This window comes from Callionymus lyra, chromosome 17, assembly GCF_982586985.1.
Source record: "Callionymus lyra chromosome 17, fCalLyr1.hap1.1, whole genome shotgun sequence".
In the NCBI taxonomy this organism is placed as follows: Eukaryota; Metazoa; Chordata; class Actinopteri; order Syngnathiformes; family Callionymidae; genus Callionymus; species Callionymus lyra.
Genome location: NC_141834.1, coordinates 7,177,501 through 7,195,404, shown reverse-complemented (window position 1 = coordinate 7,195,404; position 17,904 = coordinate 7,177,501). Strand labels below are relative to the sequence as shown.

Here is a 17,904-nt window from a genome sequence, read left to right as displayed (position 1 = left end):
GTGTAGAAATTCAAGTTTAGAAACGAGGAATGATGAAATTTTAAATTGTTTATATGATGGCTAACACAAACCAGAGTTCTGGCTTCACTGCCAACACATCGCAGGGCGAAAATTCAGACTCAGAGCTGTCGTTCAAATCCTTTGTTACCAGAGGAAGTCAGTCCTTCCAACCTTTACATGGTCCATATGTTACTTCTAGAGGTCACTGGCTTCTCAATATACATGTTGTTACGTTATTTCGTTACTAAAGGAATCATCTGAGCAGCCTCTATACTTTGAGTCACGATTTCAAGATGTTTGTCTCTGCCAAACTACACCAACACATCCCCTGCAACACCACACAGTTCAAAGAAAAGGAAACCATTAAAAAGGTGGGAAAATATTTTAGCAAGTGATTTTGCATAAACAGGACTCGTTTTTTATTCTATTTCTAGAGCCTTTTTAACTAAACTTTCCTTTGGAAGTTTTGGCTTTAAAAAAAATAAATGTGCATCACTCAAGCGCTACATTGTTGCCGCCCTTCAGTAAAACAGCCCTTCCACTTGCGTTAGAAACCAGGGGTTAGCTGATACATTTCTATGACAACTACAATTCTTGGACGACTAGTTTTCATTTAAAACGTTTGACAAAATAATTCGAAATACAATCTAGCACCTACTGCAGAAGTAGTACTGTACTTTTACTGTACTCCAGTATCATTTGATTTCTTCAATATGGGTTTAATATCGTTATATCACAACATTCCATATGTAAATGTAGTTAAAAGGGTAAAAGATTTGAGTGTCACGGTGCTACAAAGTAGTGGATGGTCTGATGAAACCTCATGAAGCAGTGTCATTATGTTCAGAGTCCACTAGATGGCGGTCTTTGCGCCATTTTCCTTCGTTTTTAACAACTGTTCTAATGAAACATCACATCATTTTAAAACTGATGGCGCCACCTACTGACCTCTAAACAACATGACATTGCTTCATGAAGCTTCATCAGTATCACTACTACAAAGGCAATGAAGTACTTTCTCAGAGAACTCAGAAGACTATTCAGAGAAAACCAACATTCAGATTATAAAAGTGATCAATAATCAAAAATGTGGAATGAAACCCATGAAACCCCAAGAGAGGAAAACCACACTTCGACTTAAGCATGAGGAAAGAAAAACCAACATTCGCCATTAGGTTATAAATATGTTTTAGACATAACTTTGTACGTATAAACATCACCACGGGTCTGTAACTAAAGCCCCAGTGCCAGGCAACGGGTTGGTGGTTTGGTACCACTGAACAGAAACAAACTCAATCAGAAAAGGGGCCAAAACACTTTTTATATTTACCAAACTGTCTTTGACCAGAAGTATTAAATCCTCCAACATCAGTTTTACAGTTTTTAGGTCTACATACTACTGTTAAAATCCATAATCCTATGTTCCTTATCTTAATATCTGGCATCTTAGGTCGGCATATGAACATGAATTTTTGAGTAACCCACTGGGGTTTGGCCCGTGCTGGTAGGTAGGTAAATGGCTAGGTGCGGTGGAAAGCAATTTTGGTTGTGTGCTAAAGATACAATGAGGCAGTATAATCAATCTGTGATATGAGACATCGGCGTGACAATAAAAACAAAGACCATCTGACACGGGCGGGAGTAAATGATGGAGTGGAACTGCTGCGTGGAAAAACAACATATGGCTCCCATGTCATTCACTTTTGCCTAAAGTGGTCTCATCAGCTGCGCTCGCCTATTAAATCTTCTATAAACCACTTTTTATGGGCATTTTAAGGTCGCCCGACTCTACTATAAACTCTGATAAGAAAGATATGAACATGATTTGATTCCGCCATCGCCGAGAAATCCCAGTCGAGCCGAACGAAAACAACGGCTTTACACGTCCACCACAATACAATCCCACTCATGTGAAGAATCGCGAGCATTAGCGAGTAAACAAGTAGCAGAATTGCAGCTGAATGTATATATAAAAAAGGAATAAAGAGCCGCGCGGCATTCAGGGCAAGCCCGAAGCTAAAGCCATTGTGCCTTCTGTGGACTCACTGGAGAGACAACAGGTGTGTCAATAGTATTCACCCGCTCCGCTATGTGCGCCTCATTTCAGCGCCGGAGTACACGTGGCTCAGCTCGCACAGCGCTGCACAGCCGGTCGCCGCCGACAACAGATGAAACGCAAACAGTTCAGAGATCACTCAGAGTTCAGCGGCGAAGACAAAAAGACAAAAAGTGTGTCCGTGAGGAGACCCGTCATAAGTCAAGCTCTTCCCGAGAGCTTTTTTTTTTTTTGTCATCCTTAAAAAACAGACATTAGAAGTTGACTCGTGTTGTTTCTACTCACATTCTTAGGTCGGGGAACAGTTGGTTGGAGGCCAAGGAGCGCCGGACAAAAGGTCACGCGAGGCCTGTGGAGAAGGACTTAATGACTCGCACCTGAGCAGGAGAACCAGCTCAGGAGCGGATTGGACGAGAGACTCGCGGCAGGTGAAACAGACCACTAATTAAGACAGGAAGTCCTAGATTTGGGTCGTCAAAATAAAAGAGGAAGTTGATTATTTACATTGGAAAGTTGGAATTTAAGTTGTATATATTGTTAACTGTCGAGTTAGTTGGTTAGAGCTGACCTGGACAAAGTATTTGACTGTATTAATGAGGCCCTCATGAGGATCATGTAGAGACCATTTTTGTATGTATTTATACCATCTACCATTAGCATTATTGTAGCTAATGTCAAGTTAGCTTATCCCTTTGTCAGTTTTATCTTGCCCTTTAAAGAATATACTTTATTGAATATTGTTTTGATTGTTTAAGAGCTTTGTGACCCTGGTCTGGAAAAGCGCTATATAAATAAAAATTACTTACTTACTTACTTACTTACTTTGGTAAAGAAACAATATCCCAGGTGAACTAAAATGTTTGACTCCATAAACTAGTTTTATAAAAAACATACAATCTTAATTTAAGCATATTTATCTTGATTTGTTTATCTTTGCTTGATGGCCCCTAACAACAGCCACTGTATAAAATGTGGCCCCTGAAGAAAAGTAATTGCCTACAACTGGGTTCAAGCAACATCTACTCTTCATAACAAGTCTGTTTTAAATGTGTGTTTACATGTGGACTGAAAATACACCTGGGCAATATGGCCTGGGGGCCAAATGCGGTCCTTTGACTGTCTTCATGAGGCCCACAAATGGCCGAAACTAAGGGTTTTTTAACTGCTAAATATCCATTTTATTTCTACCTTGTTTTATTCATAACTAATTCAATTTTAAATGTAACTTATTTAATGTGTGTTTTGTAACCAATTGTTTCATAAGTACTTGTTATTGCTCAACCGTCGCAGGATGTAACGTGGCCTGCTCCAGAATGTACGAACTCCCTCGGACTGGACCAGGGACTGCAATAAGACGGGCAGTAAAGGGCCCCCAGCTGAGGGTGCTGACATCGGTGTATATTAGCTTAACAAAGCGCAGCAGGCCCTCGCACATAACTAGCTGCTCCTGGCTAATGTTGTTGACATTGAGCATCATCCTAATGGGGAAAATTACTTTTTCGGTTTCCGACTAGCGCGGCATAATCTCAATAAAAAATAAACATGAAAGGAAGTGGTTGAAAGATGCTTACTGCACACTTTATTTCTAATGGATGCTATATATATATTATATATATAAACTATACTAAAGCTTGTTTACTATCCGCATCAATGCTAGCTGAGGGTCCGCCCTGACGTTGTGAATGCGCCGTCATGATTGATGAGGTATTTATGTGCGGGCGGTGAGGAAAATTAGCCCGGGATTAAAACGGGATGACCATCTACAATGCGGGGTTGTCAGACACCCGGGGTTTGGTCCCTTTCATGTATGAAAATCCTCATGTCGACCCCGGGTTTTGATGGAGTGTGAATGGGCTTTGAGAGTGTTTAAAACACCTGTTGGGATTCGCTTTATATGGATTATTTGAATGTACTTTGATGTGTTTTGACTTTTTTTTTTTAAATATCTTGATTATTAGATTAGAAAGGTATCAGTGACACGTGTATGATAAAAACAATTCAGTTGAAATTAAGGATAAATACACTTTTGACAATAATGATAGAGAGTTTGTCCTCCCTCTGTCTGTGTTTGTGAGTTATAACTGCTTGTTTACGCCTTTCAATCTTTATAGAAAGTATTTTTTCATTTTTTTATATAAACTTTTGTCATATAAATCATCATAAAAACTAATATTTCCAAATATAATTGTGGTTTTGGTGGTAAAAATGAATATTAAATCAACATATATGGTAGGATATGTGTGTTATATTTAGGTGTTTATATGTGTATGTATTAATCATTTAGGAGAGAGGGAGGGAGAGAAGGGGAGAGGAGGGAGAGAAGCTCATTTGCATACAGCTGAATGCTCGAGAGTCTCTGATGGAGGAGAGAGGGAGTGAGAGACACGCGTCGCAACAAAAGGAGACACGCTGCCGCTTAAAGCGTCAAACGCCTCAGTGCCCGTGGAGGGCCACACGCCACCCACGAGATTACACACGCCCAAAATAACACGCTCCACAAAGACGCGTGTTTGGCCTCCGGGCGCAAACGACGAAGTTTAACCTTTTTACGATCCTGACTGGAACAGTATTGCTGAGATGTTTTTTCTGGTGATGCGTTCAGGTGCAGACAGGTGACCAAGTATACAGCGTTCTAATGAGCGTAAAGATATAAAAAGGCACTATTTGAATTTATGGGATGAATCCATGACAAGAAAAAAACTGCACACATAACTTTATTTGAAACGAGTGACAACAAAACCACAAATATGAATTTATTTAGTCTTATTTCACAACCGCTGTATACAAGAACAATATATGAATACATATTAAACATTTTAATGTCATTGTACGTTTGTATGTAAAACCACATGTTTATTCGGTACTCAATTAGTTAGGTCCTCTTTTAAGAGATTAAAATAAGCAACGATTATTTCCAAGGATATATTATATCTAAGTTTTTATTAGGTTATCCTGTTCTCATCGAGTTATTGCGTGTTTATGTATACAATGTTGTAAATAACTTTTTTTATCAGACATTCAGAATAAGCTAACTATATTCCACCCAATATCTTTCTCATTAAAATAGCAACATTTCCCTGTTTTCTAATAAAAACAAAATGTGCTCCTTTAAAGAGAAAAACAACCAAAAATATGATTTACTCGTTAAAAGATGATGTACCTTTAATACACATCTTGTCAGTTTTACTCAGAAAAACAGTTTATATTTAGAGACACTTCTTTTTAAGTATATGTTTTGGTGTGTAACGTGTGTTTTGTCCAATACGGTCGTGCGCACGAACGCACCCAAGCGTCACCGGGTGCAAAAAGGACGCGCAGTAATACGGTAATTTAATTGCGCCTTTTCTCAAAGTTTCACCTCCTTCACTGTCCACATCCGCCGCTGATGATGTGTGTGTGAGTGTGTGTCCGGTGTATTGTGCGCTAAAAATAAGTCAACAGATGTTGGGGGTGGTGGTGGTGGAGGGGGGTGTTAATAGTATCCACGGTGGTCGAGGAGCGCGATGTCAGTGCGCATTAAATCTGGATATTTTGTTGTTGGGTTGGAAGGGAAGGGGGTTGAATATGAAAAGTGGGCGGGGCCAGCGGTGTGATTGGCAGTTGATGTAATGAGCCGCTCGGCGCAGAGTCTATATATGAGGGCGCAGGCGCACCAACGTTCATTCACTAGAAATAAGAGCGAGCGCCGAGCGTCTTTTTGGCGCAACAACACGCACCACAACAAATCGCGCAGCCGAGGGGCCACAGTTGGACTACGGAGGGGGAAAAAAACAAACAAAACCCTGAGGACGCACTTGGATGTAGGACTTCTATTCTTGGATAACTTGGAGCTTTTTTTTGGGGACGCTTTTACGCACAGAGACTGGGACATACGCGGGACTTGTTTGGAGGACTAACGGATTAATATAAGTTTTTAAAACCTGTTATTATTTTATTTTTTATTTTTTAAAAACAAGAAACTCTGGAATAGAATATTGGTTTATTGGCTGGTGACGCGGCTGCCTTGGAGAAGAGAAGGATGGCAGCCTGGTTCACCTTTACCATCGCTTTTAGCACCACGTTACTAACCCAGGTACGAGGGAGGACAGCTTTTTAGATATTATTATTTTACTGACACTGTTTTCAACTCTAATTCCCTTTTCTTTTTGCAGGTATTTGGATCCGGTTTTTTTGAGCTGGACCTGCACGAATTTAAAAACCACAATGGTTTGCTGGCGAACGGAAACGCTTGTAAACCAAACTGCAGGACTTCTTTTAGAATTTGCCTGAAGAACTACCAGGCGGTGGTTTCACCTGGCGAGTGCATCTTTGGAAATACATCCACACCGGTGCTGGGGAGCAACTCCTTCAGCCACCAGGACTCCCACACTTCATCCACACCGATACAAATACCCTTCCACTTTGGCTGGCCGGTATGAAAACCTCCAAAACATTTATTTTCCGATAGACATATAGATGTCATCCGACCTTTATTCACTAAAATATGACATGTATTTGGAGCTTTCTGCAAAACAAGTGTAAACAAAAAGAAAAATAAGTCATTATTATAGTCAATAAGTCGATGTTGATTATTTTCTCTCTTTTTTTTAGGGGTCATTCTCTTTAATAATTGAAGCCTGGCACTCACCTTATGGAAATCTACCTGTAGGTAAGTGTAACACTCTTTGACCACAGGAGGGCGCCCTGTCCGTACATTTAAAAAATCCTCAAGTACTTCATCCGAAATCGATAGCTGTGAACGTAAGAAGAAAATATAATAATGAAGATGCAATATAAACACTCGTCAATTGAGTCACAACCTCTCCCAGACAAAATTGATTCATTTTCACGCCTCTTTGTGATGAACTTCAGAGCACCTTTTCTCATTCTTATACACAATACAATTGGACTTCCTTTGGTTTATTTTAGGCGTGGGAAAGAGCTGTGCGCCTTGGTGAGAATACACAGCCCCTGCCAAAAAGCCCTGACTACATCTTCCTGTATTTTACACCTTGCTCTGTTCCGCCCTTTAGACGAAGCACCGCTGTGCCTGGGAATGTTTTCGCTGACGGAAAAGACAGAGGAAATTTTCAGCCTGAGTTTATCTGTCATCAAAGCTGTCTAGGATTTGATAAGGGGCCGCAGGTTTTTTTGATGATTGAAGCGATAAAGGGTTGACTTTTGAACCCCGGAGCATTAAAAAGTTGTGTCGCTGACATTAAGTGCCAGTGTCTAACGTTCATTCTCTTCCTTCTTTTCTTTACAGAAACCAGCAACCCAGAGTACTTGATAAGCTTGTTCTCCATCCACCGACAACTGGGAGTCGGCGCCGACTGGACTCAGGATATACAAACCGCAAAACAGACCGAGTTGACGTATTCCTACCGCTTCGTTTGCAACGAAAGTTACTACGGAGAAAGTTGTTCCAAAAAGTGCACTCCAAGGGATGACCGGTTCGGACACTACACCTGCACCCGGGAGGGACAGTTGTCCTGTTTGCAAGGATGGAAGGGGAAATACTGTGAAGAACGTAAGCAAATATCTATACTTTTTTCTTTTTTTTTAGGTCCCATTAAAGGGTATACGATTGCATTTTATGGGCTCTATAGTTGTTATCTTTCGTCCACGTTGCTTTGCAATTTTATTGCGTTTTCGGAACTATTGGCTAAAGCTTCGGGGAGGACCGTGTAGCTTGAGAGCGCATACTCAGTTAGGGTACTTACCAGCTTGGGATGAAATCGGTGGAGTATCAGTTGGGGCAGCTGCATGGATACCTGGGGATTTCACCCTAGGCCAGATTTGGCGCTAGCTTAACCAGCCACCTCCAAAAAATGTTAAAGATTATGCCGCTGAGCACAAAAGCAGCCTCGTAATGCCGTTTCACCTCAAAGCACTTTTCACGAATAGCTTCAAAGTCGTTACGAAAAAGTATTTTTGACTTAAGATAATCTGGTGGAATCGAACGCAAACTACAGTCGATGCACCTGACGGCCAGTTCTTACGGGTCATTGAACCGAACGTCCGTCTTCACCCGAAGAAAACAGTTGACCGCGGGTGCGGAGGGAGTAATGGTTACCATGTGCGGGGTCTGGTACGAGGCCACATGGTTGACAATGGATCTGTCATCCGTGTCAGTTTCGGTGGCGATGGAGAAATTGGCATGTGCTATTTTGACTGCAAATCCCAACCAGATGGGTTCACCTGGTGCCGCATCCATCACCGTTGACTGTGGAGTATATACATGACGGTGATGAATGAACCGCACGCATCTTGAAGTCAAAAACGAGCGCTGTTGAAATGAGTGCTGGTAACCTAATCCGCAGGGGCGTGCACAGGCTTTGATAGGAGCCCGGGCTACTGCACGCGCCAAGGTTAATCACGGCATTATTATCCACCACGCGCCACTGATGTTTTAGTCCCCTCCATTGTTGGGCGGGCGGTAGTAGCAGCTGCAAATATGGTTGTGGCAGACCACAAACAACAATAGTGACAGCTGTCTGCTATTGAGAGCAAGCATCTGTTCTGGACTAAACTGGCCGCTTACCGTCAGCCGCCTGATATGTTGTCCTGCGAATCAGAGTCAAGCAAGAACTGTGCACTTAAAACTGGACAAACAAACGCACAACCGACCCCCCCTCCCCTCTCTCTCTCTTCACTCGCACACCAGTGACAGCTGGGGGGCGTGGAGGACAGGTTTAGATCAAATGAAGGCTTCTAGGGGGGGAATAGGGGTTCAGTTACCTTAAGTTAGAGGTTGGAAGAATGATGGGTCTTTCATCAAGGTGATTAAAATAACTGTTGTGTTATTGTGATAAAGACGTCGCACTTTTTCCATGCGTCTCTGGAGAGTCATCAAAGCCATTCTGCTTTTTGTGTCGCTCCAGCGATCTGCCTGGAAGGCTGCAGCGAGAGGAACGGAAACTGCTCCAAACCCGGCGAGTGTGTGTAAGTATTCATAATTATGAGGTGTTAAAAAGAGGTGTTGAAAAAGGAGGAACACATGTGGGAGCCAGAGTCCATGTGGAAAGACTCAGTTTTTTGTTTTGCAAAAAAATCTCTTCGTCATATCAACACTCGTCTCATCCATTCATTGATTCAACCGCTTTTTAATAGCATTAAAAAAAAAAAGTTTACAGACACGCGTCCCTCACCGCCATCTAGGATAATTCCTAAACACTTGCTGTGAGAATTTCCTCCCAGAATCCTATTTTGCCCTCTTTTTTAAGCACAAATCCATCATTCCCAGCGCTGAAACTGACCCAAATTGAGGTTTAACCCTTTTAAATTCTCCGCACCATTAAGCTGCCCCTGTGTCTTTTCACAGTCAGCAACACAGAAAAAATTGGCACATATATGGTCTTTAAACCTCATAGATAACCACTTGACTTGAGTCTGATAAAGTTAAGCCAAAATAAACCTCTTGGGAAAGAACTTTTGTATTTAGCCTGTACATGCTCACTCTATTGTAACTTATATAAAAAAAAGCATATTTTCAGTTCAGTTAATTTGTTTGTTTGATTTTTTTATTTGGTCAGATTGATTTAACAATGAATCTATTTACAGACGGATATATACCAGAGGGAAACAATGTTAACACAAAAACATTTACTCAATCTAACCAAATTTAAAAATATATATATACAGTATATTAATTTATAAAGTATTTATTTATAAATAACGGTAAGAGAAAATACAATCCCAAAAACTTTTTTTTTTAAAATAATTATAAAAATGTAATATTCAAGTTGATAATAAGCCATTAGAATTATCCTAATAAATGGTCCAAACTTGGGACATAAAAAGTGCTGTACTATACTGTTTATACCATAAAGTATAAGCAATGCCTCAAAAGCATAGTATTAAAAAAAAACCTTAGTTTTCTAAATTATCCAAATTTAAAAAAAATGTATGCTACAGAAAGAATGTAATAAAGAGACAATTAAGGTGATGATTAACAACGTTTTTTTCTTCTTTCTTTAGGTGCAGGGATGGCTGGCAAGGCACATTCTGCGATGAATGTAAAAAGTATCCGGCCTGCAAACACGGGACCTGCCAGCTGCCATGGCAGTGCAACTGTCAGGAGGGCTGGGGGGGCCTATTATGTGACCAAGGTACGCCACACGACTTGGCCCTCTGCTGCTTTGTCTCATGTTACTTCTCCAGTGTTTTCATTCGGGAGCATTAGTAAATTAGGTTTCCTGCTTCATTCATAGCCGAGTACAGTCTGCTCATCTCTCTTCACGTGTGCTCCCTGTAAACAAACACTCCTGTCTCCCCCCAGACCTGAACTTCTGCACCCACCACCGTCCCTGTGTCAACGGCGCCACCTGCATGAACACCGGGCAGGGCAGCTATACCTGCACTTGTCTGCCCGGGTTCACCGGGGTCAACTGCGAGCTTGAGATGCAGGAGTGCGACAGCAACCCCTGCAGGAACGGAGGGTTATGCACAGTGAGTCCCTCGTGGATCTGCATTTAAAAATTCTGCTCCGGGTTTTTAACTTTCACTTTCTTTCAGAATCTGGAGAGCGGTTACGTCTGCACGTGTCCGCCGGGGTTCGAAGGTCCCCACTGCGAGCCCGGTCTGCTGACTTGCGCCGACTCCCCCTGCTTCCACGGTGGCAAGTGCAGGAAGACGGACAATGGCCGAAGCTACATGTGCGAGTGTCCCCGCGGCTACACCGGACTCAACTGTGAGAAGAGAGTGGACAAGTGCACGTCGCTTCCCTGCGCTAATGGTACGGCCTTCCTCTCCTCTTCACCCACCCTTTATTGAACTCCCCCCCCCCCTCCTCTTGGATTCCTGCGACAGGAACAACAGGAATTGGTCGGAACTTAGTGTTCATTGTCCGGCATATAAACACTCGACGGCTCACAGCGGCAGCTTGTAAATGTCACCACAACTGTTGACGATAGGGGGACAAATATTCCGCAGAGCTCGATTTCTGTCTCCTTGTAAACACAGAGAGCTCTGGGACGGTTCTTTGTTGGGAGAACAATGCCGACTTCTTGCGGTCAAAACTGTGGATTTGATGTTGTGTGAACTGACTGGCCTCCTGGGAAGGATTGTGGAGATAATGTTCCCCCGCTGTATGTCAGAAATGCGATGCATTCGCGGCCTCTGACGTCATCCCTTTTGTGCCCCTCTAGGTGGTCTCTGTCTGATCCACGCCGGCGTACGTGTCTGCAGCTGCCGCTCAGGATTCACAGGCCAACGCTGCGAAATCAACATCAACGAGTGCGCCGGGAGCCCGTGCATCAACGGCGGCACCTGCCTGGACCGGATCAACGACTACACCTGCACCTGCCTGCCCGGGTTCGGAGGACGGAACTGTGACAGAGTCCTGGACGAGTGCTCTTTGCGTCCTTGTCTCAACGGAGGCCTGTGCACGGAAGGCGGGATCCCCGGAAAACAACCCGCCACTTGCGTGTGCCTCTCCGGATTCACCGGGCCCAGCTGCGAGTTCTTTGCCGCCGTGACCGCCCCGGTGGGTGAGTTCAAGGACGGCTTCCAGTGGGCGGCGGTGTCTCTGGCCGTGGGACTGGTGGCGCTGTTGGTACTGTTGTGCATGGTAGGCTTGGCTCTGAGGCACATCCACAGACAGGCCCAGAGAGAGCAGGCCGACTCGGAGACCATGAACAACGTCTCCAACGTTCAGAGGGACAACCTGATTCCTACGTCGCAGCTGAAAAACATCAACCAGAAAATCGACCTGGAGGTGGACTGTGAATTGGAGAAATCGAACTTTATCCATAAAAACTACCACTTGGACCCTTATAGCTCCAAATCGAAAGAGTTTAAGGATGAAAAGTCACAAGAGAACAAAAGCCTTATTTATGATAAATGCTCAGAAGACAAAGTGCCCTTGAGTCGAGTGTACAGGTGAGAGTTTGTTTCTATCGCTCAGTTCTGTCTGCTCTGTTGCACTTTCAATGCTTGTAACTTGAAGACAATGACACGAAGCATCTGCGCTGTAATCTGCCACCCTGCTGATGCAAAACTCTCCCATATGCTTCCAGTCCTCGTCGTAACATGCGGTTTGTGTTTGCAGTGAAAAGCCGGAGTGTAGGATATCAACAATATGTTCCTCAAGGGACTCGACATACCAGTCGGTATTTGTTATAGCAGAAGAGAGGAGAGAGTGCGTCATAGCAACAGAGGTAAGTCACAAAGAAATCAAACAATGACATTTTTCAACGTTTTCCTTGAGCTATTGTAGCGACTGAGATTTTCTCAGCCGATCCATTTCAGTCTTAGGGTCATAGTTCTCGATGCTAGTGGTCGGAGGAGTGCAGGACTTTTACATCAAATCCTGACAGTTTTAGATTAAATGTTAAGTTTGTCATTCTCTGTGCATTAGACAATCTATGTTCTCCTTTTGGAGCCTCAAGGCTTTGTTGAACCAAGTAGGATACCCTAATAAATACTTCTGCAATCAGATCAATTCAATCATCTTTATCAAATAAGCTTAATAATCAATTGGATCAATAGAAACTGTTCTAACAATTATGCGCTACTTTGAAAGACATTGATAGAATCAAACGATTTCCTTCCCCTATCTACATATTTTTGATGCCCTAGATGTGTGTCATAACCAGGACAATACACACATAAAAAAGTACAATAGTATTACCGTTATCTTGAATCAACATTCCCCTTATCTGGAGTTGGGTTGTGGCGTGTAAAGAGCCTAAATAGCAAGCGTTCCTAAGCCGCCTGAAAGACAAAGTCTCAGCATTGTGTCCTGGGAATCCAGTGAGAAAACCTTCAAATGGGACATGCCCTAAACACCTCACCAGCTTGGACTCCTAAAATTTTAATTTCCTCTTTTCAAATGAATTTCCTTATTGTTCCCTCTACACGCAGGAGATTTTCCCACTAGTACAATAAAATTGTACTTTAAAAAGTGGAGACTGCAACGCTTTATACGATATTTAGCGTGAAAAACACATCTAGGTTCAGCCAAAGACGCTTAGAAAGATAAATGCATTTACGGGCAAAGTTCTCTTTGATTTGTCCAAGCATTGAGTATATGAATAGAAAAACTCTCTCCGATTGTGGTGTGAATTCATATATCAAAGTATGGAACTTAATGTCGCTCTCTTTTCTTCACAGGTATAGACTGAGAGAGGTGTAAACGGGAGAGGAAGGACACAATCGAGGCAGAATATGAATAGTATTCTGGGTTGTTTACAAATGCTGAGAAGAAACTGGAGATTGTTTTAGATGTCCACTGCTGCTCTGGAACACTTGAGAACTGGAGGGAGCAGAAGTTCTGCTCAGAACTGAGAAACTTGACCGAGTGTTTGTATGCAAACATGTACAGAGAAGGACCTCTCGCTCTTTTTTCTCCCACAATCTCTCCAGTTTTGCTGAGGAAATGGACTGGCTTCACAGGAGCATTAATTTATATTCTCAGCCATCCTGGACTGTAGAAGGATCCGCGTCACCCCTATCACCCCCCAAGAATCCGTCCTTTTTTCTGTGATAATCATGTATTTTACAGCCAACCAATAAGAAGTTTAAAAAAAAAAAGGTGCCTAAGATTGAAACCCTTAAAATCTGCTGACACTCACTCCCGCCAGCATCGCCTGCTATGCAAGTCTCGGGGTTGAGCGAAGTTGGCCAGCATCACAATCCAACCTCACAACCACTGAGAGAAATGAATGTCTGAAAATAATCTTCAACTATCAATCACGTGAAAAATGACTGGTTGGACTTTTTCCGAGCAACGATGAAGATTGTATGCAGCCCAAATTCACTAGAAGCCTTAAAAAGTGGGTGGGGAAAATTTTAAAATTGTGCCCTTGTCTGTCCTTGGATCATTTGCACTACAAACCTAGCAGCAGGTGGGCTTAAAGGGGGGTAGCTCTGAATCAAAGCGCAATAGTCGTCGTTGCTGTGCCAGCAGGATCCAAGAGAGGGAAGATGAGCATAGAAAATCATGTTTTTATGCAAAAACCACTGAGTAGAACGTCACACCACTGCCTGCCTATGGAACATTTCAGAACCAGTAATGTAATTTTTTTAAATGATTATTTCCAGAGTTTAATTTAAATATGACACATTGCTCTTTATATGTTTTATAATATTATTTTGTATATAATGCATATTTATAAGGACCAAACTCTGAAGAATAAACTTTGTTCAAAGCTGTTTTTAATTTGACGTCAGTATGTGGAAAAAAAGAAATTATTTTTGAGGTGTTTTTAAATAATGAAATTGAGTACAAACAGAGATCCTGTGACTTGTCTTGTTTTCTTTCGGTTCATCCTGAAGAGTGAGAGAAGAATGTCAAAAGAATGTTACAACTTTAATGACTCAGCAACACTTTAATAACCACACCATTGGGATTATATTAAATGGTAAATGGCTCTTACTTATATAGCGCTTTCTATGCTTATTCAGCACTCAAAGCGCTTTACACTAAGTTACAAATTCACCCATTCACACACACACAATCACACACTGATGGGAGTAGGCTGCGACGCAGCGCGCCAGCTCAACCATCAGGAGCAATCAGGGTAAAGTGTCTTGCTCAGGGACACAACGCCACAATCTCGCCTGGAACTGGGATTGAAGGATTCTCAGACCACGAGTCAACCACTCCACCATCTGAGCTATGAAGCCCCGTTAAGCTAAAGGCAGACACATAAAAATAAATAAACAAGACTCAATTTCTAAATGTCAAAAATTGATTAAAAAGAAAGATTCATCTAGAATTTCACCAAAATACATTGTTAGCATGTACAAAAAAGCCCCCAGCCCAACACAGGACCAGGATTTTGAGTAATTCCTAGGAAGCCTTTGGCTCCAGTTCCACCTCACATTCAAGCTCTATCCCCCCCAAAATTGGCTTCAAATTCAAATCTGTTTCCAAGGATACCCCCCCTACCCCCCCAAGCTGGAAATGGCGAAACAAAGCCAGGCATGGGGCAAAGGAGAACACCCCCCGTCCCCCTTTTCCATGTCTCATAATGCTTGCACACGCGTCTGCGCACACGCCGCCAACCAAACAGATGCCGTGGGGGAGCGAAGATTGAGCCTGCGGTGCCATAAAAACAGCAGCATATGCCAGGCCTCTCGCCCCAAGTGCACAGCCCTCCTCCCATAAAAAACACACAAGCACTTACAGGCTCCCCAACTGCCTTCCCTTCAGGGTGAGCGCAATATTTCAATGGCCCCGTCCTGGACGACCCGGTGCCACTCCAGCGGACAAGATGGGTGAAGGTCCTGGCCTTGGAGGGGTGGGGGAACCAACTGGGATTCCCCAAATCTGTTATCAGAATAAAGTCATTTTGCCTAAACGGTAGAGAAACAGATTTAAGCGTCTAGTCCTGTGAGGACAGTTCAATGTAGGCCATTACTAAATACCGGACTCTACGTTGAATACTGGCCAGATGTCAATTGGATTTACCCCAAAGTCTGGTCTTGCCAAAATTCATATGAGTCTATCCAGTCCGTCCCTTTAAGGAGTGTTTTTTTAAACTTTTCAGTATATTACGATGTTGAGACGACGCATCTGTCGCTAGTATATCATTGTTTCCTATTTATGAAATACATTATCAGGGCTTACAGAACTTTCTTTCAGCTAAGCTATGGGATCAGGGCTCAGATAGCGGTGGATAAACTTGGAAAAGAAGTTAAGCCCGCGGGACTGGTGGCTAGGATCGTGCCCGAGTTCTGTAGTGGCAAAAGGTTAAGATGTGTGACTTAGTGGAAATAAGTAAGTAAGTAAATGTTATTTGTAAAGCGCCTTTCTAGACCAGGGTCACAAAGCTCTTTAACAATCAAAAACAATACACAGTTAAAATATATACCTTAAAAGGCCGAGACACATAAGACAAACACAGGAGTTCCAGAAAATAAGGGAAAAGCCTGCACAAAAAGGTCTTAAGATGTTTCTTGAAGGAGTCAGTAGATCCATCAAAGACAGAGGGAGAGGAAGATCGTTCCAAAGCTTAGGAGCAACAGCCTGGAAGGATTTCTCTCCTCTGGTTCTGAACCGTGTTCAGGAACCATCAGTAGATTCTGATCCATAGACCTAAGAGCCCGAGCTGGGGTGTAAGACTGGATCAGATCACTGATGTAAGGAGGGGCCTGACCATGAATAGTTCTGAAAGTAAGAACAAGGATTTTAAAGTTGATCCTGAAAGAAACTGGCAGCCAGGGCAGAATTTGAAGGATCGCGGAAATGCGAGTTCTTCTACTAGAGCAGGTCAGAATTCTCGCTGAAGAGTTTTGTATTAACTGCAGGTGAGACAGCTCCTTATGTTAAGTGGTTTATACATCTTATACAGCTCTTGGATGGTGGGAAAGCTTTAATTACTTCATTACATCCAGCCATCCACCTATTCATTCATGTCCACCTGCTCATCGATGGCCTGTTTGCAGGACCAGCACAATGTCTGTTTCCCCAGTAACCTCCACAAAAGGACTTTTTGAGTGAATATCCAGGCCCAGGACAACTACAATCTCTCTAGAGACACTTAACCGAGGAAAGATTCAGGGGGGCATCCTTAATCAGAGCCAGATCAATGGTGTCATGAAGAGTCGTTGCATATTGTGACAGTCTGTAATGCCCATCAGCTGTGGGACTTCAGTAATCCTCGAAATGATTGTGAAGACACGACTTTTGGAAGTACATCGTATGGCGATGACTGGAGAAAGAAGTGTGAAATTAAGCTCACGATTCACTGTGTGGTAGTCCTTTGAAGGCAGGAGAATGTGTATAAAACAGAGAGAGGTCCATCAAAAAAGTGTGAAAGCACAAAACGTTCTTGTTTTTAACACAATTAAACTAACACCTCGAATCAAAACACGAAAAAAATCGAACTCAGCTGCAAACACAGGCTCCTCGGCCTCGGGGTCTCCATAGCACAGCATTGTGTTATAATCGCCGCATCCTGTTTGTGACCCAGTGACATCAGTTCCTGTTTCCTCTCTGATTAAAAAATGCAGAACATGCCGGCAAAGGCAAACTGATTTTCTCACGCATCGCTCCGTTCTGTCAACACTTGATGACTTGTGTTTGCAGGAAACAACGTCCAAACAACGCGACGTGACAAACGACCTAATCAGCCTTCATCTAGGAAAATATCCGACCTCCAGTCATGGATTCATCTTGTGCGTGTTTCAAAAATGTTATTCAAAGTAGGTTGAAAAACATTTGAAAAGTGGCTTCACTGACAATGACACTACATTATTGAATACAGCACCAGAGACTCATTACACCTCCTGTGCTGTCCATGTCGTCTCATTAATTAACACTAGATGTCAGTAAGAAACCCACACAGTTTCACTCACAACTATGTGTTCATTCTTTGGAATTCACACTCCTGGATGTAAGGATTTATTTAACTAAAATAATATTTTTTATATTTTTTTGCACATGATAAAGAAAAGACCACATCAATACAAAAAAATATTATCTTTTTAAAACTTCTCATCAGATTTTGAATATGGTGTTTTTTTCTTTTTACCAACTACAAAATTACAAAGATTGACCAAATTTTGAACAATTTAGTCAAGTATTTCGTGGAGTAAAGTCTGACCAGGGGGCATTTAAGGTCCTTAAATAGATTCTAAGCAGCCTGCCCTTTTCATTACTAACTGTATTGTTCAAAGAAAGAATGTAAAATACACTACATCCAAAAAGTAATATATCCTCATATATATAATTCGGTGACGAAGCGGATAAGGATAATGAGGAACATAAAGAATTTAAATGATTTTAGCGAATGGCTGCAATGAAACGAAGGATGAAAAATGGAAAGTCTGATTACTTTCCCTACACACTGTATATAACTCACTTGGGCATGACGTAAAATTAAAACTTGCAAATATTGTTAGCTTTGCTAGCAGTGGTG

The 17,904-nt window shown here is 42.3% G+C and overlaps 1 protein-coding gene across 1 annotated transcript; it reads left to right on the top strand.

The window, feature by feature from the left end:
- The first annotated feature begins 5,733 nt into the window (after window positions 1-5,733).
- Window positions 5,734-13,996, top strand: dll4 (delta-like 4 (Drosophila)). The gene is made up of 11 exons (XM_087812430.1): window positions 5,734-6,128; window positions 6,208-6,468; window positions 6,647-6,704; window positions 7,302-7,565; window positions 8,920-8,980; window positions 10,016-10,146; window positions 10,317-10,486; window positions 10,553-10,772; window positions 11,185-11,917; window positions 12,087-12,195; window positions 13,151-13,996. The coding sequence occupies exons 1-11, from the start codon at window positions 6,075-6,077 to the stop codon at window positions 13,154-13,156; spliced, it is 2,067 nt and encodes a 688-aa protein (XP_087668556.1). The 5' UTR covers window positions 5,734-6,074; the 3' UTR covers window positions 13,157-13,996.
- Window positions 13,997-17,904: the final 3,908 nt, after the last annotated feature.

What these genes read in the sequence shown, in the direction of transcription:
- dll4 (XM_087812430.1), top strand. Translation starts at nt 6,075, where the DNA reads ATGGCAGCCTGGTTCACCTTTACCATCGCTTTTAGCACCACGTTACTA. An exon ending in TTATGGAAATCTACCTGTAG is followed by an intron (nt 6,705 to 7,301) that starts GTAAGTGTAACA and finishes TTTTCTTTACAG; the next exon opens with AAACCAGCAACCCAGAGTAC. An exon ending in GGGGAAATACTGTGAAGAAC is followed by an intron (nt 7,566 to 8,919) that starts GTAAGCAAATAT and finishes GTGTCGCTCCAG; the next exon opens with CGATCTGCCTGGAAGGCTGC.